Below are 27,668 nucleotides of genomic sequence, written 5' to 3'. Positions count from 1 at the left end.
TTGGTTTTTTTATATTATGGATGGAAATCTCGTTGACTCAGGCAAATAGGGAAACCACTAATTTGCCCATATGGTCACACTGTTGTTCTGAAGGATCACACTTAGGTTCTTCGTCCAAAGGCCTTCTATAAATTTTACAGAATTGTTTAAATCTTCCTCATTGTGTGGAGGCAGCTTGACAGTGGAGTGTGCACTTAACCAGGCGTTTAAAAAGTTGGGTTCTTGCTCCTCTGCTTGCTGTCTGGTGACCTTGGACAAGTCTTCTAATCATTCTGAACTTGAGTTTTCTTTACACATAAAATAAAAGGATTTGAGCAAGCGACCATAAAGCTCTCTTCCATCTTCAAACAATGATCATTGGTCAATCACTTTTCTCATCTTGAAAATGAATCACCTAAAACCTGCCCAGCTTACAAAGCAATTCAATTGAATATAGAAGACTCAGTACTGTAGACAGAACCTAAGTATTTCTAATGAAAATTCCCAATTCCCTCCACCCACAGACAAACTTTATTTATAATGAAGCAAAAAGTCAATAAATATTTTAAGGAATACTTTTTTCATTTCAACTACTAGGGAAGGAAATAGAATTTTAGTTCTAGTTCATCTTTGCTTGGAACGTGCTCCACTTAAAGACCAAACATTTTTAGGGAAATAAAAAAATCATGTAAAACTTTCAATTCACTGAGGGAACAAAAAACACCATCTGAACAGAAAAAGAGAAAAATTTGTTCTATTTTTCTCTCCAAGCCAAAATGTTAACACTATATGTTCCCTAGACAGAGTTCCTTTGAAGTCAGTAAGGCCTCCACGGTAGGCAGGAGGCAGCTCCAGGATAAAAGAGCTTGGCTACTCCTAGCTATGTGAGATTGGCAGTAGGCTTTGAATATAACCAAAGTAATCATAATGAATTATAAATCAAAAATACATTCTGCCGCTAATTAACTTTTTATGTGGAAGAGAGCACTTGACTTCCCAGAGCCTCATTTTCCGCATCTGTAAAATGGAATGATAACACCAGATTAGAAGAAAGGTCAGGAGATGGTAGGTCCACAACAATATATTTTACCTTTAAATAGTCATTTATCCTCTCTGAACCTTAGTTTTGTCATCTGTGACTACAGTTGGGCAAGACGATCCCTGTGGTCTGCAAGGTCTTTTATGCTAAATAAAAACGATGCCCAAATATTAGATTAACATGGCAAGCTAATCTAATGCTATGAATTGCTGTTTAAATAGAAGAGTTTGATGGAAGTTTCTCCTTGTAGAAGAGCCACAGAACAGAAGAGCCTTTAAAATGTTACTTACATAGATTAAATTTCTCCTTATATTTACAGTTAGTAATTCAGAACTTTTTCACTGTTTGGTACAGAATCTAGGACATAGAAGTTGCACAAAGGATTAAATAGTAATGAATACTTTCCTAACTTCTATCTTTCTGTGTAAACCTGAGGCATCATTATCAAGTTCGCTACCTTAGTAGCCTTAATAGACTCTTCAAGACCGCCTTTGAGGCTGGGACTTAGACCAGAGTTGTCAGAAATACTGCAGCCTGAGGGGCTGGGCAAGAACCCTGACCCTCTTGGGCCACAAGCAGTCTTACCCGCCAAAGCTGCTGTACAAATATTATCGTTTCCTATTTGTACCTTGTCAGGATAAAGGATAGAAAGTACTGGCTTAAGGTGTGATCAATGTAGTGTAGAAACAATTCTTATTGTGAAGAACCAGTAGAAAGATTATAAAGTGTGTACGTTTTAAATATAGCCATTGGAAAATCACCATGAGACTGTAAGTTTTAAGATATGTTTTGAGTATAAGTGTTTTTTTTTTTTAAATTCTAGTAGTAATGTTTAGTTTTTCCTTGATTTATGTAGGAAAAGCTTAAGAATTAGTATTACTGCCAAAATAATATAATAGGCAAATTTTAACACAGTAAACTATTGTAATGTTTTAGGCAGGGCCTGTTCCATTCTTTACTCTGGATTACAGCAATAAATGTTGAAAGTTTTGGAAATAGCAAATGATAGTTCCATTTTTCCTAATTAAAATTCTCATTTTTAAAAAGTAAACTTTTATAAGGAGAATGAGTTTTTTCTGTACCTTTATGTCTGGAACTATTCTCCATTTTAAAAATCTAAATTATTTGTCATACTTCATTTACCTAAAACTAATAACCTAATTATTCTATAAGTGTAAAGTAACTCCTATAATTAAAAGAATGTCTCGTTTTTAACAATGGGACCAGGCTTGTAAAAATTATTATAATTTACAATATTTACAAAATTATTGTAAGTTACAAAAAATTGTAATTATTTTTATAAGAAAAATTATATTTAAGTGCAGCAGCAAAATGTTTTATTTAAAGGAATCCTATTGATGATCTCTTCTCAAATTACCTTTGTTTAAATATGGATTTTCTTACTGAGGTAGAATAAATCAAAGTACAGGAAACATTTTGACTTACGCTCACAGTATCTGTGAGTCACACAAATGAAGGTAAGGTTCAAAATGTAAGGTCAAGGGGTGTGAATGAGTAATTTAAAAATCAAAAAACCTTTATCAAAAATACTAAAAAAAAATCACGGTTTTGAAAACTTTTTCCTTCATACCTCAGTTTATATTGTAAAGACCTGTTAAAATTTTGGTTCTTTCAGAATTTACTTTGGAAGTTCTAAATCTAAGTTGAATAAAACTACTTCTGGGTAATTTGGTTTCCATAGTAGAATTTGTTAAATGAGCAATACTTACTGCTGTGTTTTATTTAATGCCAACTGGTGGCTGAGATCTAACAGTTCCTTTGGCGATGTAAGTCTGATTCTCTGTACTATGGAGCGCATTATCTCTCAGTACTTAAGAGACTTTATTGTATTGCATATTTCCTTACGATAGCAAGTCAAGGGTCCTTCTTTTCTAAATAACTTCGCTAATTAATAATCTTATTAATTTATTTTTAGGTATTAAATTCCAAGATACAGATGTAGCGGAAACTCTGCAACCCATGCCTACAAAACATGGCAACAGTTTACTCGAAGAAGCCAGAGGAGAAATAAGAAATTTGTATGTATTCTTTTTGTGGTCATTTTAGAACACTGTATATTGATCATGTCTTTTTTGATCCCTCCCTTGCCTTTATTTTAAACAAAATTGGTTTGTGTACAGATAATTTGCTCCATTAAAATACAGCTAGATCTGTGAGGTAAGAACAGATATTATATAACATCTTTCCAGTACAATGAGGTAAATGAAAAACTTAACCAATTGCCTCAGTGGAAGGGTTTAGAGAAGAGTCCTCTTTATTATTATAATTTCCCCCTCAATGGAATGGCGTAAAGCCCAGTCATTTAGAATAGTATAAGCTTTAGAGGCAACATTTTCATTCTCAGAAGAATTACAGGTAGTTTTTTTTTTGTTTTTTGGGTTTTTTTAGATCATGAATTAATTAGCCTTTCTGTGGTTTAAAAAAAGAAAAAAGAATTGGAGGGAGTGGCTTAAAAGTTTGGAGCTATCAAATACATATGGATTTCAGATTTTGTTTCATGCTGATTCTATGGTACCGCATTCTTCATCATACTGTGGTTTCAAAAAAGTTACTTCTGCCACGTTTAGCTTACTTTTCCAGTTAATCAAAGCCTCATGGTGATCTCAGTGTCTGTAAGTCACACAAGTGAAGATAAGGCCTTCACCTGGATCATCAAAAAGTAACAATTCTGAATGAGGAGAGAAAGCATGAGACAAAGAGTATCATACTTTAGATAGCTGCTTAAGAATAATATTGGCTTAAATTTTTACTTTTGAATATTTTAAATACCAGTTACAGTAATGATTGCCTGTGAAAGAATAAAACTAAAAGACTAGACCTAACCTTGTTTCCTGTTAGTCAGTGGAAAAGCAAGGGTTCAGACCAGTCCTGAGGCTCGGTACACTGGGATGCTGCCTGACATGGTAGAGATAAAATATAAACCAGAGACCACTAAGTTATGTTTTGCAAATTTCTTGCCTTCTCTCTATGAAGTGTTAATTTGGGTGGTATAAGCAGGTGTGCATATGAAAGAACAAAGGCACATAAATTATCTGAAGAAGACCAGATCACAGAGTACTTAGTAGGTGACCAATAAATACTGCATTGAATTGAACCACAGTCCAGTCCGTTGCCTAGGACATTATCTTATATAAAGCAATACCTTGAATTCTTCCATATGTACTTCCAAATCATCACATTTAATCTGCTACTATTTCACTATGTGCCGGGGCACTTAAGCTAAAATTTTTAACTTTTGCTTGCCCTTTACTATGAAGCACTTTCTTTGTACTGCTCTTATGTACTGCAGGTTTTCCCTCAAGCTGCAAATTCTTGTAAAGATTCTTTATTTCAGAGAAAATGTTATTCAGTCACAGAGAGGCCAGATAGAAGAGTTAGAGCACTTGGCTGAGATCCTGAAAACTCAGTTGAGGAGAAAAGAAAATGAAATTGAGTTATCTCTTCTTCAGCTTCGAGAACAGCAGGCTACAGATCAAAGGTATGTTAAAACAGAAATATCACTTTGATAAGGTCAAAATTAGTTTAAAATACTTTATCATGTGCCACAGAAGGATAAGCCTAGTCTATTTAAAAATCATGTTTTTACTTAACATTCTTCATATAAGCCTGCTCTAGACCTACTAACTGCTATCAACAACTCAAGTCTAAGGGCATTTTTCCCTAACCTACTCTGCCTCATCTTGTTTCCTCTGCTCATTTACCAAGCCGGTAGGAAGTTCTGATACCATTTGATTGTACCTACCAAGAAAAATGTGTGTGACAGGGACTCAGCTGTTGGCATACCTTGTGAATAAGCCCAACCTTATTTAAGTTTTTTTCCCAACCTTAAAAGGTAGTACATTCCATAATACAGTCCCCATTTTTTTCATCCCACAAAGATGTTACCTCTCCTAATATTCAAAGTTTGCATCGAATTCTGCTGATTGTTATGGGTGACAGTGGGGCCCTTCAGTAGTCTCCTTGCTGCCTCTTCATTTTTGATGTTTGATAATATATAGTATTTTCTTTTCCGTCCTCCTTTGTCATTTGTTGGTTCCTAATACCTCTTCTCTCATTTTGTGCTTCCACGTTGTGCTTCCAACAAGATTTTATCTTTTTACCATATTCTTCCTTGAATTATTTTCTTCCTTTATGGCCCTTTTCTTTTTGTTTGGAACAAGCATGCTCAAAGGTACGGAGAGTAGTATATTGAAATCTCATGTACTCATCTCTCAACTTTAACAATTATCAACATGCTACCCAATCTTGTTTCATCTATCCCTTCACCTTCATTTTCTTTAATTAATTAGCCCCTGCCAAATATCATGTCATCACACCTGTAAATACTTCAGTATATATCACTGTCTGATAAGGAATTTTTTTAATGTAATCACCGTGCCATTATCACACCTAACAAAATTAACAGCAATTCCTTTATACCATCTAATAACTAGTTTATATTCAAACTTCTGTAACGATGACTTCCTGCTGTTTGAATTGGAATCCAAATGAGGTCTACACATTGCATATGATTGTTATATCTTTTATGTCTCTTTTATTTCTCTCAATATTTTTTTAAACCAGACCTAGATCCTCTATTTGTTTTTCCCTTACCAAGTGTGATATCATACTTATGTGAGTAGGTTCTCATTTAGAAAAACCAAGTATGATTTTCCACTTTTTCATTTCAGAATCAGAGTTTACTTCTTCTTTCACAAGCAAACCTTACATAGTAATATTTGAAAAAGCTAAGATGCATAATAGAAGACTTGTTTTAAAAAAATAAAGTGGGCTAAAAATATATGAAAAGCTTTTTATTTCAAAGATTTAAAAGGTTAATATTATCTCTACTAATTTGTGTTCCTAAAAAGTTATGTGTAAGATTAAATTATGTAATGAAATTCTATATATTTTGTGACATTAATATACCCTTCTAAGTGCAGGGCAAAAGAAAAATGAATATTTTTTAGAATTATATTTGTAATAGGGAATGTAATTTGAACCCTGGCTTTGAACCAGGGTTTTAAATACCTAGGAGTTATCCATGTTCCCCCTAAGAATAGACCTAGCCTTCTTGGAAAACCAATAAATGGTTCCTTGTGAGGAGCAGTGCTGAAGACCCCAACACTGAATATGGTGACCTTAATAAATTGCCAACAGCCGTATTTAAAATATTATCTGAATATAAAAATTCTGCATTAGGCCAAGCCCAGGCTTGGAGCCCATTCCTCAACAGCTGAGTACAAGGTTATCAGACTACTTTCTCTGTTATATTTCTTAAATTGCCAAAGAGTAAGATCGACCCTGTGTTGGCCATTCCTTCTTCCAAAGGCATATGATCATCTAAGAACTAGAGTGTTGTGTTAATTGAAAGGGAAATCCAAAAGTTCTTCAGTCCTAGGACTAGAACAGCCGAAGAACTAGTCATAGATGGGTCTGCATATTTTCTAGTATAAGTATTTTCAGCAGAAGACATCAGCATATACACATAGAGGAGTTTACCTTAAAAACTAAACTAAGGCTAACCTTAGGGGATTATGTCATTCACTCCATAGCAGTCTATTTTTTGTCACATCAAGAATTAGAAGCAGAGACAAAATGAGTATTACAGTTAAAGAAGCTTTTGTTGCAGAGGCCAAAGAATGAAAGCAATTTGTACCCTACCTTACAGATTTTATAAAATTGAAAATTATTGGTTATTTGCTTAGAAGGAGGGGTACCTATGGTGAATAACATATTGTTTCTTGAAATACAGTTGTTGAAAACTGAAGAAATGACTTCAAATAAGGGTCTTCAAGTCTTTTTTTTTTCTTATATGTTTACACATAGCTCAAAATTTTATGTGTAACAGAAATTTTTTTGAGACTAATGGAAAACTGTTGAAAAATGTTGGGGAGAATATAAAACTTGGTATAATTTACTGTAGAGAAAAATCACAAAATGGAAAACATATTTAAACTTCTCTTTCATGGATACATTATTTCAGATTTGAAATTCTAGAAGTCTGATCTGAATGTTGGACTCCTTGTTCTCAAACATGAACCTAACGTAGTTGTAATCTTCAGAGTGCGGTGCTTGATATTTATGGCAAAGAGCCTTTTCATAGAATATTACAGAAACTCTTCGTAGTATGTGTTTAATAGACCAGTTTGGTTTGGCATCAGCTTGACATAAACTTTTGGTTATCCAAAGCCCTTAATTGCTTTGAAGTAAAAGCCCAGTGCTGCTCTTTTTTATTAAAATCATGTCTTTTCCTGTTATTGTGGTCTATTTTGGAAGACTGAGTTGTGATTTTTGCATATGTTCTACATAATGCCTCATTAGCAAAAAATCTTGTATCATTTACAAGTAGCCTGAATGTCTGTGTTGTTTTGAACAAAAATCCATATTAAAATTTAAACAATATAAAAATGCACATTTTCTGCTTATGAAAAAGGCCATCTTAAATTAACTGCAAAGCAGTAACCAGTGAACACATGTACATGAACATTAAAATCAGGATGATTTTACCTTTTACTGACTTTTTCAACTCCAAAAATATTTATACTCTTACCAAATGTGTAACTAGTTTGTACTAAGTGTTTTTTTAAGTAAATGTTAGGGTGTTTACCTTCTTAATTAGAAATCATGTAAGTGCCATAATGTCCCAGTGGAGGAAATTTAACCCGTAAATATTTCAGACACTGACTTGCCCCCTTCCCTTTGGTTGACAGCACACTGTCAAGTCATAAAACACAGAGGCCTTTTGCAGCCGCACAGTATACAAAGCAGCTTGGCTTTAGGGGCTCCATCTTTCCAGCTGTGCACAGACGCGGATTACTTCCTGGCACTCAAAGTTCTTCCCCAGCTTTTCATTTTGAAAAATGGCAAACCTACAGCAAAGTTGTAAGAATAGTAGTGTGAACACACATACCTTTCACCCCTTGGCATGTTTGTGAATGACACAGCCTGTTCTGCATTCTGCCCACTCAGGCACAGGCCCATTCCCCTCCCTCCCCCTCTCTCCCTCTCTCTCTCTCTCTCTCTGAGCATTAGCTGCATATATCATGTCACCCTCTCTCCATTTCTAAGCACCTTCTAGGAACAAGGACATCTTCCTACATAACCACAGTACAGCTGTCACACATTCAGGACATTTCACAATGAATGCACCAGTAGCATCATCTAAATACACAGTCCATATTAAAATTTCCCAGTTGTCCCAATAATGGCCTTTATAGCTGTTTTTTTAATTGCTATTTTTGTTTTGTTTCTCTTTTTTTTTTTTAATTAATTAATTTATTTTTGGCTACGTTGGGTCTTCATTGCCGCTCACAGGCTCTCTCTAGCTGCGGCAAGCGGGGGCCACTCCTCTCTGCGGTGCGCAGGCCTGTCATCGCGGTGGCCTCTCCCGTTGTGGAGCATGGTCACCAGGTGCGCGGGCTTCAGTAGTTGTGACACACGGACCTAGTTGCTCCGCCGCACATGCTCGAACCTGTGTCCCCTGCACTGGCAGGGGGATTCCCAACCACTGTGCCACCAGGAAATCCCTGTTTTGTTTTCCTTTGTTTTAATCCCATATCCAATCAAGTGTCATGTATTGTATTTAATTGTCATGACTTTTAGGTTTCCCTTATTCTAGAGTGGTTCTGCAGTCTTTGCCAGCCCATTGATGAGAGTTGTTTGCAGAATGCCCCTCAATTTGGATTTGTCTGATTGCCCAGCCCCCTAATTTAGAGGGCACATCTGGCTCTTGGATAGAAGGGTAACTGGGGCGAGGGATAACCATGCAGACATTACTATTATACAGGGAGGTAATCTGTCATTTTTTAAAAATATATCCAACAAGTTCCTACTGTTGTTTTGAATACCTTAGAATTTGCCTAATGAAAAGTTATCACACTCAAATACTATGTCTTTTATCCCCAAGTTTTTTATTATTAATGTTATCTAAGTTTTTTTGTGATAGCTGCTTGGCATGTTTCCCAAGCACTTTATTTAAACCACAGAAATTATCAAAATTAATAGTAACTAGTGTATTAGTGTGTATGTGAGAGTGGAGAGAAAGCTAAAAGTTAGGAACATCTCAGAGGAAGGAAGCAACTTACAAGAGTAGGAAGAATTTATCTCTTTAGACCTGGCTCTCTCACATAAGAACTCTGGCCAGATTCTTTACTTCTCTAAGCCTCATTTAGCTACCTTAACTGTGAAATGAAGAGGTTGAAATGAGTAAGTGGTTCCCTACCTTTTAAAACCAGATGCTTTTATCCCCAGAGACCTTGGGATTCTGAAAGGTTTTGCCTCCTAAGTAAGCAGTATGTATTAATTTAATAAATTTTGTATTTTTTTTTCATCCAAGACCTGTATCATGCTAATCATTGCTTCTGATAATTGTGAAATAGCCTGTATTATTGCACCGATTTGCTATAATTCTATCCAAAAGTAAAAACAATATAAAACCTTTAGTTCGCTTTTACAGCTTACTTGCCAGTGAGTCTACATTTCTCATTGGGCTTTTTGATATTTTTAATGTAATTCTCAAATTCCCATTACTAGTCAGAATCCATTAAACTTGACCTTCAAAATGGCCCCTGAAGAAGGTGAGCCAGGATTTGGGTTCCTCCTGTCCCCAACCGGTCCTTGGGAGTGCTCCCTCCGTTTGCAGAAGAGTGAGATTATGTACACGTAGAAAGCTCTACATAACTGTCCCCCTCCATTCCTTGTGTGTGTTTAAGAATAAGAAAATATTGAGTTCTGATTTATATTTTGACCCAACACCACAAGAAAGATACAATCCAGAGGCAAATAAACATACACATACAAACGTTTTCCTTTATGCAATCTTAAATCAGGGAGCATTATTTTCATCTGTGAACTAAAGCAGCAGTTTTGAGCAAGGTCATTACCTTTCAAATAGACTTTGCTTGGCTATTTTAGTGAAGCTTATTCCATTCAATTCACTAGCAACCTCATATAATTCTATTCATAAGTGATACCTTATTGTTATCTGTGTATCCCTAATAAGAGCTATGAATGACCTACACTTCTCTCAATGATATACTTAGAGAGTCTGCCACTGTTCCCCCCCCCAAAAAAAAAACACAACTGTAGAGTTTTTTTAATCCTCAGATTGTTTTCAACCTTATCCCCCAAATTTAGTCACCCTAAAACTGTTACTCAAAAAGAACCTCTTCGTTCTATCTCATAAATATCTTACCTAACAACTTTCCAGAGTCTCATAGCCTACCTTTTGTATTCTAAAACCTTCCCTTCTAAATGGTGTTAAAGTACTATATTACAACATTTTTTGCCTCAAAAAAATCAAGAAGCTTTTTTTAGCATTCATAATCCTTACTGCAGCAAAGAATGAAATGTTGATGGGGGTTGCGGCGGGGAGGAATTGTGTGCCTGGGAAATGAAGTATTAGAAACTTTCACTGGAGCAAAGATTTTGGCTTCTTAAGCTTTCATATTAGACTATACATTACATAGCACCACTGAAAGTTTTTCCTTCTCCAGTATATCTGAGGTTTTAAGTTTCTGGATTTATTATGGCACCCAGTAGCAAAGCTGGAGTCAAGTGTTTTCAAGGCTTCCATTAGAAATTCCTCTTTCAGAGTTTATTGCTTGACTGTTTCAAATTATATGAGAGAAACTTGGCACATAGGTTTTTGAGCTGGATTACTTTTTTTCAAGATAAAATCTAATTTATTTCAGTTTGTTTTTAATCTTAGAGATGGGCCAACAGCTCTTCTCATAGTTTTAGAAGATTTGAGCGTAATTCTAAATAATGTCTGTTAAAAAAAGAAAAAGAAAAAAACCCACATTTTCCAACTTAATTTTTTATAGTTTTTTTCAAAATCCTTGTTGAAAAATATGAGAAATTTGTTTTTACAAAGCACTTAATTAGTATGCTTGATATCCCTTTGCAGATCATTTCACCATGTGTAATGCAGCATGTATGAATTGGTACATGACCATCAGAGTTCATCTGAATGTTTTTACTGTGCATTGTTCTTTCTGTTCGAATGTCATCATCCTGAAGATTTGATGTTCCCTTCATAGTGCATGGAACAGGGCAGGAAAATACTACGTGGAGGTCACATAAAATATTGCTCATAAAATTAGCCCTGTCTCTTCTTCAGAGGAAACCAACCTGAGGCCTTCCTTCACATGCAGAGAGGTCTAGGACAGGCCACTTAGCAATGACTCTAGCTCCCTCTTGCCTCCAACATCCTTCTCACTTTTCTGTGGCAGCTCCTTCCCTCTTTCCTCTCTCACGTACACCCTCGTTGTTTTACCATATTTCATCTGTGTAAAAATGTTGATTGGCAGGTTTGAGATGATTTTTCATTGCACACCTTCCTGAAGACCAGGCCACATTCATCACAATGTTGCTTTTAACTTTTATGTACTTTATGTCATTGACTCTGCACTTTCAACTTAACAGCGTTGTTGCCGTCAAAAATATCCCATCATAGTAATGACTATTATGTATAGAAGCCCTAAAACTGACACTTTAAAATAATTATTAAAGACTTGCAGGTGTTGTGTCATCCCAAAATAGGTATACTGTCTAGCGAACTGACTTTTTATTTAAAGTACCACATTGTTATTGCTCGTTTATAAATACTACTTCTGTTATATCTGTGCCCACTCTTCGGGCATCATTAGTATAAAATACTAAGTCACCTTACTTGCCAATATTTTGAAAAGTTTAAACTCCGAGGACTTTAGGAAAATATTCAAGAAAGCATCCACCAATGAGACCACTGAAAGTTTTTACAACTTACTGGCCTTTGCCTTACAAAGAAAATTCAAAATTAAAACCTGCTGTTTCTATGACCCTATGTGACTGAATGGTTTGTTGGGGCTTAATTTTTTGTTAATGTCATCAAGTAATAGTTACTATTCAAACATATCTCATGTATATATCTTTTTGAAAATATTAGCATGCTTAAAAACAAGTAAAATAAAATATCAGGTACAGCTGAAAACGTAAGAAGAGGTTTGAAATTATTTGAATAGTAGTCTATCCTTCTGTATCAATAAATGTCACTCACTGTTGAGCAGTCAAACCAAGTAATTCTGGGGAGAACAGATAAGTTCTATTTTGACTAATAAATATGAAAAAATATGAATATTTTCTTGAGATCTACTCAAAATATAATTACCCTTCATCTTCTTCTTCTTATTTTTTTTTAGTGAGTAAAAATAATACTGAGGGGAATATTGGTGAGTGTACTGTTGAATGTGTGCTCAGTACTACTAGATAACATGTTTTAGACACATAATTATTTTAACATTGTGTTAAGACTGTACCCTGGGCAAGATCCAGGTTCTTGGACTTGTTTATCTTCTGTGTGAGGACAACTAACTGTCCGATGCCAAAATACAATGAACTTTCAAATATCAAAGAGGAAAATTAAGTATTTCAGGTCCTCAGCTGGTTTACAGATGTGTGAGCTTTGTAGTCCATTTTCTGGTTCCAGTAGGGCATTGTGACAATTTTTCCAATATGTGTATACTAGATAAGTTTTGGAAGTAAAATTACTTACTTTAAGTACTGAAATAATTTTCTGAACTTAAAATTTTTGTTTATTTTTCTTAGAAAATGAAGTCTAAAACCAAGCTTCACAATTTTTAAAGTACTTTTGAATGTAAAACGTATTAAATTAAGGAACCTTTCTCTGTCAGGAAAATAAATGCCTTTTGAAAACAGGTATTCATTTAGATCTATGATTAACCTTTAACAAGATCTTCCTGTTAAATTGTACGTTTGCTTTAATCTCAGTAGGAAAAATACAAACTAGTATTGCAGCATATAGAGTTTCTATATACCCTGTGGACGTTAAATGATCTCTTACAGCTAAAGGCACATCTGCAACATATTTAAATGCCAGCTTTGGGCATTATTAGTATAAAATGCTAAGTCACTTTTTCTGGAAATATTTTGAAAAGTCTGAACTCCAGGAGGAAACTCCAATAAATGGTAATCTTATGATACCATTTGTTTCGAGGGAGTGGTGGGAAGATGAGTGGCTGTATGGCATATTTTTCATTTAGTGAAAAATAGTATGATAGTCCTCCTTCAAATAAGTCTGAAGTTTGGTGGTGAAACAATGGCTGTGCTAAAGACTGATGTCCTCTGTACCAAGTTTCAGGACACTGTAAAATGATATTAAATTCATATTATCAGTCGTTGTAGAAGTGACAAAAGTCGTCAAATCTGGGGCTCCCTTCAAACTCTGAGAGTCTGTGCATTTATGAAAGTTCAAGAATGACTACTGGTTAGTTTTAAATAATAAATCTATCCTAAGTGTATAATAAACTAAAAACCTCAGTGACTGATATGCAAGTGTGTAAATTTTTTTCTATGTAACAGTCAATGAAAAATTGTAGTCCCACCACAGATTTTTTTCCTTTTGTCTTGCATTTTTTATTCTGTCTCTCTCTTTTTCTTAAATACATCATTGAAGGTCAAACATTCGGGACAACGTAGAAATGATTAAGCTTCATAAGCAACTAGTGGAGAAAAGCAATGCTCTTTCAGTAATGGAAGGAAAATTTATTCAGCTTCAAGAGGTACCGTGATAATTTATTTTATTATGGTGATACATAGATACCAAGGTTCGAAAATAGTGTTCAACTTTTTTTGTTTAAGTAGAATGGTCATAACTCTAAAAAGTAGTTTTTAAAGATTGCTCTTTTTATTCTCAAGTGTGTATAATTTCACTTCCTGTATGGTTAACTATTTATAACTTAATAACTAAAGAAATAACTAACTGCTTAGACTTTTTATAAATATCTGTGTCATCTTAAAATAATAAACACATTTATCATAAAGCATCTCAATGTCAAGAAAATTTATTTTTAACTCCTTTTATCTGGAATCATATGGGCACATAACACTGAAGGTTTAGATGTATTTGCATATATCTTCAGTTCTAAGCATTTTGAAATAGCCAAGATAGATCAATGTTAAGAATAGATTAATAATCAAGTTTTGTTAAATCTTTTTTGATATGTGGTGTTTTGTTTTGTTTTGTCACTACCAGTATCAGAAAATATTTGAATACCCCTCATGTCAACTGTCAGTGTATTTATTTTAAATCCTAACCTTTCGGTTGACACTACTTGAGACTCTTAGCCCCATGGTTGTTTTACCAAGGACTATGGCCGCACAGGAATGTGCCATCAGAGGACTCCTGTTTATTGGCACTGCATAATTAGCATAGGTTCTGGAATTAATGAACTCCAAAACATTCCAGATGAGCAGAATTCATATTAAGCAGTACTTTCTTTGAAGTACTGATACAAGGAAAGCAGTAAATTGATGCAAAGCGGGTCATCTGAAGCCTAAATTCACTATTGAATTAGATAAATATTTTTCAGCCATACTCTGGGTCATGTTTTCCGTCCTACAGGTACCTCCTTAATGTCAAGTAATACACTACCTTCCATATAAATATGACGGTGTATGAAAGAGAAATTAATTAGAGAGTGGGATTGATAACACTGTCTGCAGATGGATGGAAGAGGGAGATTAAAAATACATGTAGCTGAAAGCCATCTCTAAAAGGCAGCATTAAGAAAGGAATTAAAAAGTGATTTTGCATTCTTTTATCACTTTGACTGTTTTGATTTCCATTTAACAGTGACTCCAGGTATTGGTTTAAATACCATGAATATCAAGTGTCTTCGGTAGCACAGGTACCTCTTTTGGGTAGAGATTTGAGAGGTTCAGACCAACAGCTTCACCGAGATATGAAGCACAGAGAAAGCTGGTTAAAGATACTGTTCTGTGATTATAAGCAAGATTAACAAAAATTGGACTCAAGTAGCTCAATAGCCGTGTTTCTTTTAAACAATTGAAGAACTTCAATAGAAATTTAATGATTTTAATTAGCAGATAAGGCATTACATGTTATGGTCATATGGATTCTATGAAAAGACTTTAGTGTAAGTATGTAAAATTGAATTTAAAACATATTCATAAATAGGTCAATTTTGAAAATTAAGAAGACTTCAGTAACTATTTTACTGAATTGAAATTCTTAATTGTATTACAATTAGAAGCTAACCTTCCAAGGCTGTTTATATGGTGTGGTGACAGATCTTTTCAGTTTGAATATCTATGGTCATCATTTATTTTTAACCCATGCAGCAGCATTTTTGGACAGCATGTCCAACCACTGTAACCACAGCAAAAAGAAAAAATAATTACTTGCTAAAACTAATTTACTCACTGGTCACCATCAACAAGTCAGAAAACTAGGAGGAAATAAAATAAAGGACAAAAACAGCCTACATTGTGTGACTCTGTGCTAAAATATTTTCTTCCTCATGATACACTTTGGCCAAGAGTATCCTTTATGGAGACATTATACATTGTATAATGGCACATTAATATAGTAGCACATATACATTGTTTGTGAGATAAAGAATAAACAATATAACGTGGACTTCAGGAGTAAATTCATTTATGGAATGGTAATCATTCATTCAAAGCAGAATCCAAAAATAGTTTTGAAAGAATTTTCCTTTTGTTTTTTAGAAGCAAAAAACTCTCCGGATCAGCCATGATGCCTTGATGGCAAATGGAGATCAGCTAAACATGCAGCTTAAAGAGCAGCGTTTAAAATGCTGCAGTCTTGAGAAGCAGTTACGTTCCATGACATTTTCTGAAAGAAGAATAGAAGAGGTAAGCTCCCAAAAAGTTTAGCCATCCTTTGCATTAACACTTCTGTGTAACTGTTTCGAAAAAGTAAAACAGAGACATTTTAAATATTATATTGACTTAAAAATCCTAAACTACATGCATGGCACTTTGAGCATAGCAAAATATAGTCAATATATTATGTGCATGGCAAATCGGTACTTAAAAATACTTGCAAATGTGCTGAGATCCACTATTTATCTAAAGGATTAAGGATCCTTGAGGAGACAGCAAACCATAACATTTTTAAACGAACAAATGCCAGATTACCTGAGGAACTTAACTTTCTCAGCCTTAACAGCTTATTAGTCATTTGAGATGTCAGAACAATTATAGGAACAGATCTGTCTCTAAGGAGAAGGGTGTTCTGCCCTCCAACATCAGCAATTTTGAGAATTTTTTTTTTCTAGGAAGTTGTTTCAAAACTCATCTTCCTATTCATGTTGCTTCTCATGTTTCCCAGCTAGCGCAATCTTTTTCTGCAGTCTGTTAAACTTGTCCTTAAACAGAATGGAAATGAAATAAGATGTCTACATTCTGTTCTCGTCTTGGAAGAATCTTTTACGGTGTCTCACACTAGCATCAAAAGGATTTTGAGAAGAGAATGAATTTTAAGAGTACTCTGATCCAGGGGAAAAGGTTGTAACAACAGAATATACTGGTGAATGAAACTTAAATACTAGAAATAAATACAGAAAGCTACCTTTTAGTTATCAAGATATAATTATTACCCTGAGTTTATTTCTAAAAATATTATTCATTGGGATAAAACAAGGTATACGATTTTATTTGTTCATTCATTTGAAAGATGTACTACTGGCTCTTTGTAAATTCCAAGTAACATGAGAAATTGTGTTTTCAGAGTAAATAGTGATTGACACAAGTTGTTTGAACCACAAACCAAAAGAAAAGTTAATCCTGTTATTTTGGGGAGCCAACTGGAAATTAACACAAAATGAATATAATGATGGAATTCATCGCAGAGGACAGTAAAAAATATTACGTTTCCCCAAACTTAATAGCAAGCTTTTAACACGTTCTTTATTGAATTTTGGTACATGTTGCCATAAAGCAGTGCATACGTTCCTACTAAATTAAAACAGAAATATTAATTTCATGTTTACTTAACAACTTGGAAGAAAAACAATGCTAAATTAAATACAGACGATAGAAGTGGACCAGTTCACAGCTGCAATTTAGAAATCAAGACATGTTAGCCTCCTCACATGCTTTTTTTTAATCCCCACATGGTTTTATACACCTAATGTGTAATTTTCTTTTCATTTCAGCTGCAGGATAGAATTAACGATTTAGAAAAGGAACGGGAACTTTTGAAGGAAAACTATGATAAACTTTATAACAGGTAAATCATGATTCCGTGTGTTCTCTCCTTCTCTTGTTTGAGATCTTTTCTATCAAAACATTGGATATCAGAATACCTAATACTGATTAAAGAATTAGCAACAGATGATTGCAAGAAATCTATGTGTTATAAAAGAAAAATAAGCTTTTTTAAGAGATAGGTAATAAGTTCTTTAACCTGAGTAGCAGTCTATTACTAAGAAAACCATATCACTTTGTTGTCAGTAACAACTGCTATCATTTATTGAACGCAAACTGTAAGCTAGCAGGCACTATGCTAAATACTCTGCATACATCGTTATAAATTCCTCACAACAACTTGGAAATGTAGGTATTATTAATGCACATTTTGCAGACAATGAAAATAAAAGAGAATTAAGTAAATTTGCCTATGTTCTTAAAGCTGGGAAGTAATAGAGATTGTATTTGAACCTCTTTTGGTCTCTCCAAGCCCTTGTTTCTTCTGCTGGGCTACCCAGCCTATTAGCTTCGTGTGATTCTGTTGGTGGAAAGCAAAGGTATTTGCTTACAATTTTTTCTATTTCTTAAAACGAAAAACACACACATCTTTATCTTAAGATGAATTTTAAAGAGCTGCTTTACTTTTCTTTTTTTATCTGCTTCATAATTATGGTATTTTAAAAATTAATCCCTTCTGGTAATGTTAGAAACAGAATTCTACTCCACAGCGAAGTTTACTTAAATGATACAGATGTGTGTGTATTTTTAAGTCTTTTCAGTATATGATACTGATAAATGATAAATACAGGTTTACATGAAAGTAAATTTTATATATATTGAAATATATATGTTAGAGCTGATATTCAACAGTTGCTTCTAATTGATCATATTCGGAAACATCAGAAAATAACCATCTGATCTACAGTTATACCTTTAACTTTTTAACCATGTTTTATGTTGGATGTGTTTTGCAAACTAAATTTACATTTTATAAATTAAACAAATTATACCAAAGAATGTAGGGAGAGGCTTTTATTTTGATTTACTTTGAAGAGATAACTAAATTAATGTTACGCATCATTCCAGCGGTATGTATCATGTATGTTGCTTATACTAATGTTGATTATCTTTGCACAGGGGCTCATTATATTAAGGGTTACCAATAGCGGGTTGATACCTCAGTTAAAGTAACATCCTGTGCTCTCCAGCAAGGATAGACTGGCTAAACAGCTTTATGTGGAATTTGCCTTGCACCCCCTCACAGATCATTTGGCCTCAGTGCTTTGTTCTGGTCCCACTCTCATCAGCCCTGATTAATTTTACCTAAAGCATTTACTATACCTCCTATTTTATGGTATTTCTGTCGCTATAGAACAATGCATAGGTTTATAATGATATATACCTAAGTAGTTAGTAGTTGTATGTTTGAAATTTTAAAATTTCATTATACGGAGAGATCATACCGCTATCATATTATATGGCAGAGAAAATAATGTTATCCCCATATCTTATAAATGAGGGAATTGAGACTCAAGAAAAATTAAGAGACTTGTACAGAGTCACACAGCGTTGCTGAGACTCCAGTACAGGACTAAAACCCATTTCTTTTGACTCTAAAACTTGAATTTTTTTTTCTCTGTGCCTATCTCTGATTTTAATTGCAATGGAAAATTGTATATGCAAAAGGGAAACATTCATGGAATAACAGGACTGTCACACATTTAGAAATTTTTATTGATTTCTATTTATCTTAACATCTTGTAATTTCAAGTAATTTAACATGGTTTTAATACATGAATATAAGTGCCATTTGGTCATTACTTATACATTTTCTACTTCCCCTCAGTTTGAGAATTTACTGAAAGTACTTTCTTGTAATAAAAAACATTAAACTTAGTTGGGAATAATGCATAAATGAAATTTTAAGAAAGACATGTTTTTCTCATATTTAGTTTATCACTATGAAACTTTATCTTTCCATATTAGAAGATGATCTAAGAGTGTAAATCTGACTTTGAAGGGTTTTTATTTTTAATGTTTTGCGCTTGAGCAACCTTTTTTTTCCTGTCACATTAAAAACAGACTTCATTATGCTGCTTACACTTGAATTTTGTGTGAGGTGTATGGAAGTAAATGTGTATAAATGAGTGTCAAAACATTTGTGTCAAAAAAAAATGTCACTTAGGTACAAAACCCAGCAAGCACATGTGATAGTAAATAGAGCTATAAAATTCTCTAATACAGTTTTTTAAATATATAATGTGTTTTCAGAAGCATAGTTGGAAAAACTCTACAAAAATCAACATCCTCCCCAAGATTCTTTACAGCTCTTGTATTTCATGGCAGTGTTATTCATCATTGCCAAATAACTAATGCTCATCACAAACTACATATATTCCCTGTTTGGTTAGTCATAGTGATAGCATGTTTTTAAAAGGAGAGCATTTGTTTGTTATTCAAAATTGGCTGGTTTTCAGGAGAAAAATGTGATGTGCAGATTGCATTCTCATCTTCCTTTTTCAAATGATATTTTGAATGTGTTTATTATTTGACATATGACATATTAGAGAATCATCTGGTAAGGTAAAATCTTCATGTTAGTATTTGGTATGAGCCTTTTTTAATATGTTATAGCATGTTTGATACTATGCCAAGAAATAAGTATAACTTTAAGAAATGTTCATTTAAAAAACTCAGAATAAAATTTTTGCAATTAAGTCTTTCTATTTGGTCAGAGAGAAATTCTATACTATAATATAGTACAGCTGGGTCCCATTTTTGAAGTTAGTATATAGTTTTAGGGTGATATAGCTGATGAATGCAATAGTCCTTCAACTATAATGTATATCGGTAACCTGGAAAACAGTAAAATGGAGGTTTCACCAACCCTGTGAAACCTCCCCACCTGTCCTCCTCCCCATCCCCCAATACCATCCAATTCAGATTCAGTCAATTTGAGTCTGAATCCAGAGACTCTTGTTAAAGGTGATTTTAAGGTATTAACTCCCTGAGAGGCACTAATCTAATAACTATTTAAAAGAAGAGTTGGTCCAGATTTTGAAGATGATATTAACTGTTTTAAGACTTGGATGATTCAGGTTTTTACAATGTGATAGTCACCTAATATCCAGAATTTAAGGGAGCACTGCTGACCCCCCGTAGACTCTCTGTGCTCCACTTCTGTAAAGCAGGGGTCCCCAACCCCCTATTAGGAACCAGGCCGCACAGCGGGAGGTGAGCGGCAGGGAGCGAGTGAATCTCCGTCTGCCGCTCCCCATCGCTTACATTACCACCTGAGCCATCCACCCCCCACCCCTGTCCGTGGAAAAATTGTCTTCCACGAAACCAGTCCCTGATGCCAAAAAGGTTGGGGACCGCTGCTGTAACGCGAACACCTGTCCCCTACAACCTTCTAGGAGACATGAAAGCTCATATGATCCTAAATGAGCACTTCATGCTTCCCAGAAATCAAACTGAGTACCTTTGGGGCATCGTTTTTCCTTTAGTAAGTGAACTATCCCCATGTTAACATGCATTTAATTTCCGCTAGGCCTGACTAAAGTACCTACGGGTTTCTTTATGGCTGATTAGAGCTTATTCTTCCCTATCTCTCACGTTAGGATACCCTTGAACGTTGGAATAAAAGGAATTCTTTCCATAAGAAAAAAGACCTTAGGGTGGAGATGAATTCTTCATCTCTTTTTTTTTATCTTATCACGTTGTTGATCAAGGGTGTGTATTTACAGTATGCTGACCCATGACTGCCGATGGACTGCCAATGGACATGCCAATGACCACAGGAACCAATGGGCATTCCACTGCAGATTGATATTTTATCACTCCGGCAACATAATGTAACAATGAAACGTGCACAAAGACCAACTATGATCCCCTCCTCAGTTGTCACTGTAGGCAATGTACAAAAACATTTTCATGAATAAAAGGTTCTCAAAGACTGTTCTCATATGCAGATTTAATCATGTACACAGCCTCTACAAAGAAAATGGAGCCAGATGTGGTTTACCATTTATAGTTACACAGATGGCTCCAAGCATAGAGGAATACAGTAAATTCAAAAGGAATTCCTCATGAAACTCCAGTGGAATGTAATCCTAAATTTAGAGGGAAGATAGCAGTGGACTAAATTCAGAGTGACTTATGCTGATTTACACTAGTATTTTGTGGGTTTGGAAAAACCAGGCTGCTAAATTGTTCTTAATTTAAACACATACAGCTTCTGATGCTTCTGCCAGATTAACTGTTGGTGATCTTTTTTGCTGGTACTAATGCTGCTGGAACACTACTGTTTCTAATTTTTAGCGGCTGATATAATGTATGGTTGTGCCTATTTCATCATGCTAATTTTTTTTCCGGGTAGTACATACTTTTAATAATAAGAGACACACACACACATGCATACACACATATACACTCACATGTGTGTATATATGTGTATGTGTTTGGTATATATACTTTGAAATATAGATGTTCTTTATCAAAAAATGAAAATGTAAGGGAATATTCTTTACTTAAGTATTTAAAGTACATATTTGGATTTCATTTAAACCTAGGTAACTCTACCTTTGATAAAATTAGCTTAAAACATTGGTATACCAGATCCATGTATTTTTAAGGTTCCATACGTGAAATGAGAACACTGATCGAAGAAACAGATGTCATATTTAGAGAAACTTCTAGAATTCCATTTATTTTTAAGGTCATGTTATTTTAAATGCAATAAAAACATTCAGACTGTAAAATAAATACACAGTTTTTTGTTCTTTTGAAAGCTATGCCTCCCAGAAAAGTATCTCTTTTGGAATAAAACCTCAGACTAGCTGGGAGCAACATTAAGAGCAATTTTCAATAAGAAGTTTCTTTTCCATTTACTTCATCATGGGTACAAAACCAGATTTTGTAAATTTCTGGTTCCTTTACTGGGTTTAAAATAAGTAGAAGGGTCAAAGCTGCTGATAATTATTCAGTCATATCAAGCTTCACAGATAATAGTTTTCTGCTGAAATACAGATCAAGATCAGTTTTTCCAAAACCTGGCTATCACCTGGGGAAAACTATGAATCCCTGGGCCCCAGAATCTGCATTTTTTAACCTAGCACCAGTGTTTCATGTAGGCCAGCATTTGGGAACCACTGGCCTAAACGAATGTTTACTGTATAGCTTCCGCATACCATTTAGTTATTTTTCAGCTGATTCTTCCAACATCCTGGGTCTGATCATTAGTAGATTTTCATGATAGTTTAAACTGCTACACTTTTATTGAGGAATAATAATTCTATCTACATCATTCTTATCAAGGTGTTCTTATTGGGTTTTCACCCCAGTCATGTGTTATGAGTAAAACCGTTTGTCCTTAGCCTATTGCTGTTTGCTTTTTAGGACAAAAACTGCATGATCATTGCTTCTTAATATCAGAATCGCTGTCTTATAATACAAAACGCTATCATTTTGTGGCCAGTATTTTGTAAATATGTTATTATCACAGACTCTTTAAAAGTTTCAAATTCTGGAATTAAAGATCAGGTGGGGAGTCCCTTTTCTGTGTATTAGGGTTTATTCGTGGGGAGAATGGTTTTGTCCGATGTCTGCTGCTGAGGTTTGGAACTGTGGATTCCTCTGGAGTATGTACAGTATCTGAATTCCTTTACTAGTCCCACAAAAGCTGCACACTGCCAACTTTTCTGACTTTAGAGCTCTAAATTAAGGCCAGTTCCTTTGCTCATCCCACAAACTCTTTCATGTTCCCTAACCGCAGCCTGAGAAAGGCGCCTTGGTTTCAACAGCAGCAGACCAGCATATGTTTACTTAATTCCTAAGACATGATGACAGTGGTCTCTGTGCCACTAAAAGCTTTTCTCTTTATTATTTTCGGTTGGAGCTGATTTCCAAGCTCTCCTTGCCTGTCGCGTGTGTTTTGCAGTGCCTTCAGTGCTGCCCATGAAGAGCAATGGAAGCTAAAGGAACAGCAGCTGAAAGTACAGATTGCTCAACTCGAGACTGCCTTAAAATCCGATTTAGCAGACAAAACTGAAATCCTTGACAGATTAAAAACTGAAAGAGGTACATATAAAATGACTACTGACTTACTCGTTTCAGACATGCGTGTTATTCATTGTTATTCACTGACTTGATAAGTACTTATTACAGTGCCTGCTGTTTTGCCAGGCACCTTGCTGCGTACTAGGGACACAGCCTATATTAACAGTCGTCCGCTTTTATGAGTTTATTGATTGCTCAAAACTTCCCTTTACTCAGCTTAGCGTATGTGCCAAAGGAATTATTTTTTCTCAGAGTTACTCTTGTTCAGGTTGTCTTTAATTTGTTTAATTTTCCTGAATTTATTCAAGAGTCAACAAGTGTTTATTAAGCAGCAGTATGTGCTAGGCACTATTCTAAGTTCTGGGGATACAGCAATGACTAAAACAAAGACCTGGTCCTCATGCAGCATAAATTCAAGAGGGAGAAACTGGCAGTAAGTAAATAAATATGCGATAACATCAGGTGGTGGCAGGTGCAGTGGAGGAAAAAAAAAGGCAGTGTAAGACAGCCGAGGACGGCAGAAGTCTTGCTTGGCTGTTTTTGATCTGATAGTGAGATGGCTAATTCTGCTCCGTGACAGAGAACTTAAATAAAGAAGCCTTGTCAAGATGTCCCTGCTAAAATAATAATCATTAACAAGTTACATGTTATGATTCCCAGATCTCACCCTTCTTGTCTCACAGAAGGAAAATAATTATAATTAAAGTAGATGTCTGCTCTACTATATTATACACACATATACACACAAATGCACAATCAGGGAAGTGAATTAATTGCTCCAAGTGTTGCATCTGTTTGCTCAGCCAGTAGGTAAACCCAGCGATGTGATAATAAGGTTGCTCCTTTTGAACACTTGCAATTCAGTTGCATGAGAACATTTAAAAGTTTAATGCAGACTCAGTTAAAAAAACAATTACATATCTAGTCAGTACTCTCTATATTGATTTAGATCACAATGCCATATTTCGTTAACTCTAAAGATTTTTTTTCCCATTTTAATATCTCTGAAATTGGGAAGCATCTTATAGGTGATAACATTTTTTAAATTATGGTGTAACTTTTTTTATCATTTTAAGAAGTCTGAAATTGGAACACATCTTATAATCAATGGGGTCTTAATTGCAATGAAATATGTGTGCAGTATTTATTTACCAAGTGGTTTAAATGATGACAGACGGTTTATGAAATTTTCTCCAGAAGACTGTGAGTAGAATAAAATGATGACATGATTTCTGACTGGGTGGATATTTTAAAGTTTTTATGTCGAAGATTCTTAGTTCCTAACTTTAATATGTAGTGTTAAATACCTAACAGAGTGCTTTGTTTAGTAGTTGCTCAATAAATTCTTCCACTGAAGTGGAAGTGCTCTGTATTTCCTCTCTCTTTTCTTTCTTAAGGAAAGAGAAATGAAATAAACCTTTCTTGTTTCTGTGCTTTCTGTACTTCCCTAGATATCAAAAATTCCAAAACTCTTATCTTTACACATTTGAATTGGTCTCTGGTAAGAAACTCTTAAGAGGATAGAATCTTGGTGGTCTTTTATTTTTGAAACCTATTTATTACTGTTGGATTAATTCTGGGGGTTCTTTTCAGTCCCACAACCCTCAAGGTTATCACTATTAATATTTTTATATATGTCCTTCCAGAGTTGTTTCTATATGTATACATACAATTTTATAATGTGCTTTTTTATTTACTGTATTGTGAAATCATTCCTTCAGTATAAATATAAATCCGCATCATCATCATTTATAATGGGTGTCATAGTTTTCCAGTGTGAGGATGTACCATAGATTGTTTAACAATCTTCTCTTGTTGAATTTTTAAATAGCTTCAGCTTTTTTAAGTACCCTGAACATCTTTCTACACAAATCTTTACACATTTATCTGATTATTTTCTTAAGAAAAATTGCTAGAACTGAATCTTTCTTTTTAATGCAACTGTTATTTTAGTTATTTTTGCTTGCATACCTGAAATTTACAGGTCTAATAATTTCAGTTTTTGTTTCTTTGTGAAAATGCTAAAATAGATTATAAGAAAAATAATACAGCCTTTAAACAATTTTTTCCAGGAAAATACTAAACAAAAAATTGAAGTTGTCTATTTAAGGAAATCTTTTAATATTTAGAAAGTTGCTTTTTTGTATTACAGATTTCAAAATTGTTTAATTTTACTTTGAAGTCTCTTCACACATTTACCTTTTCATGTATCAGGTGTTCTCTGCCAGAAGATGTTTCCCTGGCTTCTTGTAGTCATTCATCTAACTGGCAAATTATTTTTAGAGAATACTCACCTCTTTATTCAAGGTACAAATTAGTTTCAGATTGTGCGAATATGTGGGGGAAGGATATGTAAATGCAGTTTGCATTTGGTTAATGCTTAAATTAACTGCATGTGTTTAAGGGCCTGCTTTTGAAAGTTCCTTTCTATCTTTAGCTGAAATGCATAATTCAGCATAATGCATATGGTTATATTGATCACAGCTGAAGATATTAGCACAAAGGAGCTCTGAAAATTGTTTAGTTGAATTGTTCTCTGCACTCTGCTTATTAATGGTGTGCTTGAAGAACATAATTTTAAAAGAGTGAAATGTTATCTCATTTGAATAAAATGCTGTTTAGCTTAACCTGCTTTTTGTCAAATCATAAGGTAAGGAGGTTATTTTTCATCTTGTACAGGGTGCTTTGATTTTTCATATTATAATTCAGCAAGTCTATTTCCTCTTTGAACTATAATGTCTCCATACTTTTTAAAGTCCCAGGAGTGACATCCCCAGTAAACAGTTTAAGAAAGGAAAAATGTAGTAGATAATTCTACATAAAATTCAGTAGAGAGAAAGTTACTGGTGCTCAGTAATATCTTCTCCCACTAATAAGTTATTTTCCCACTAATAAAGCCCTGGTTTTAAAAATACCAGTTAAGTGGGAACATAGTTGTTGAACGAAAAATCAGAAAAGGAAGAAATATTTGAGTAAGTTTATTTATACCAGTAGCGTATTATTCTCAGGACCCTGCTCTGAAAAATTGAAAGCATAGAAGACAGCATAGGAATAACATAACACTGCGTCTGGATGAAGATGGAACGGTCATGTCCTTACACTTTTGGTTCCCCTCAGAACCCCTAAAAGTTTCACTAGCCAGAGAAGGAAATTACATTATCCTCAGGACCTTGGTTTTACTTCTTGCTGACTACATTCACCTCCTTTTTTGTTACCTAGTCATTCTATCTGGATGTTGTTTTAACCTAATCAACATCAAATAAAGGGTTCCACGTTCTTACTCTACTCTCTAACCAAAAGAGCAAGTTTATCTCATAAGAATTCATATTTATTATTAATCCTAATTTTTAGTTTAGAGATAAATGTTTGATCTTTCCCTTAAAAATTTCCAAATATTGTTCACATTTGGAAATTCTTTCATTTAATTCACTGAATATTAGTAATTTGTACTCTAGGATAACCTTCTAACCTCTTATCAATAAGAAAAATATTTACATATTTGATATTAAAATGGCTCTACATACCCTAGGGTAACTTTTTTTTTTTTTTTTTTTTACTTTTTAGTTTGCCAGAAGTATGTTATATTAAAACTATTCAAATTTAGTTCATTTCTTCTTAACTGTGTAATTTACAGTTTTTACTTATATATAGCATTTATGGCTTGGGAACACAAAGCTTTATAAAAGTCAGAAACATATTTTTGTATAAAATGCAGTCAGTGTGCAAATGTATTCATGTAAAGAATTCTTGGCAAATACGTTGATTTCCCTTTTTTTAAGAAAAGGAATGATGATCATAAATCTTTGTGAGCAGGATGAAATTAGTAGAGACACTTTGGATAACATGGTTTAGAGTCAGTCCACAGGGAGCCAACAAAGGAGAATACTTGACCACCACAACGAACTCTAGTAAAGAAGTACACTTAAGAACATAGGACTAAAGAGTAGATTTGTTAGCTAGCTATTATGCTTTCTTTTTTTTCAGTTAAGCATGTTTAATGCAGAGAGTGAAAAATTAGTCTCTCTATGGATTTGCCATCTTCTGTAGCTCTACCCTATACGCCTGCTTGTGGGTCATGGCAAATGAGCACATAGGCAAACGTAACCTATCTCCATTCCTAATTAATAGTGTGAACTCTGTGAATAAAGAACACACATGAATTATTATTGATACTACCATGCACTGGTTGAGAATCCATTTCTCCTCTCTTAACAGATTTATTAAAAATGGGGTTGATTATAATTCCATAATTCCAGAGTTATTATCAGAGAAATTATCTTGTTTTAATAAAAAGACTTTATGCTGAATTAGGAAAAGATAACTCAAGGAAGTCAATTAGAAAAAACTAAAAGAGAAAAATTTTTTTTGCATGCCTTTCAGGACCCTTAATAAGTAAGTAAAAATCATAGATTTAGAAGCATATTTTCTTAGGTATTTTAGATAGAATGTTCCTTTGAAGTTCCAGAGGCCACAATTTCCTTACATTAATACTGTGAAACTAAGTCCTAAGTTTTTGATAAGCAAGTGAATCATATGGTAGACACATGATAGTGTTCATTTGTTCCTCATTCCC

The 27,668-nt window shown here is 34.3% G+C and overlaps 1 protein-coding gene across 4 annotated transcripts in view; it reads left to right on the top strand.

Moving 5' to 3' along the window:
* RPGRIP1L (RPGRIP1 like) overlaps positions 1-27,668 on the top strand; it is a 97,985-nt gene that overhangs the window by 11,581 nt on the left and 58,736 nt on the right. For all 4 annotated transcript variants that reach the window (XM_082438901.1, XM_082438902.1, XM_082438900.1 and 1 more), the window contains exons 5-10: positions 2,955-3,057; positions 4,374-4,517; positions 13,476-13,581; positions 15,554-15,700; positions 17,005-17,078; positions 22,977-23,116. In XM_082438901.1, coding sequence (XP_082295027.1) covers positions 2,955-3,057; positions 4,374-4,517; positions 13,476-13,581; positions 15,554-15,700; positions 17,005-17,078; positions 22,977-23,116 — 714 coding nt within the window. The remainder of the gene's footprint in view (positions 1-2,954; positions 3,058-4,373; positions 4,518-13,475; positions 13,582-15,553; positions 15,701-17,004; positions 17,079-22,976; positions 23,117-27,668) is intronic.

The sequence above is a fragment of the Balaenoptera physalus genome (genome assembly GCF_965194825.1).
Source record: "Balaenoptera physalus genome assembly, chromosome: 19".
NCBI lineage: Eukaryota > Metazoa > Chordata > Mammalia > Artiodactyla > Balaenopteridae > Balaenoptera > Balaenoptera physalus.
This window is presented reverse-complemented; position numbering and strand designations above follow the sequence as displayed.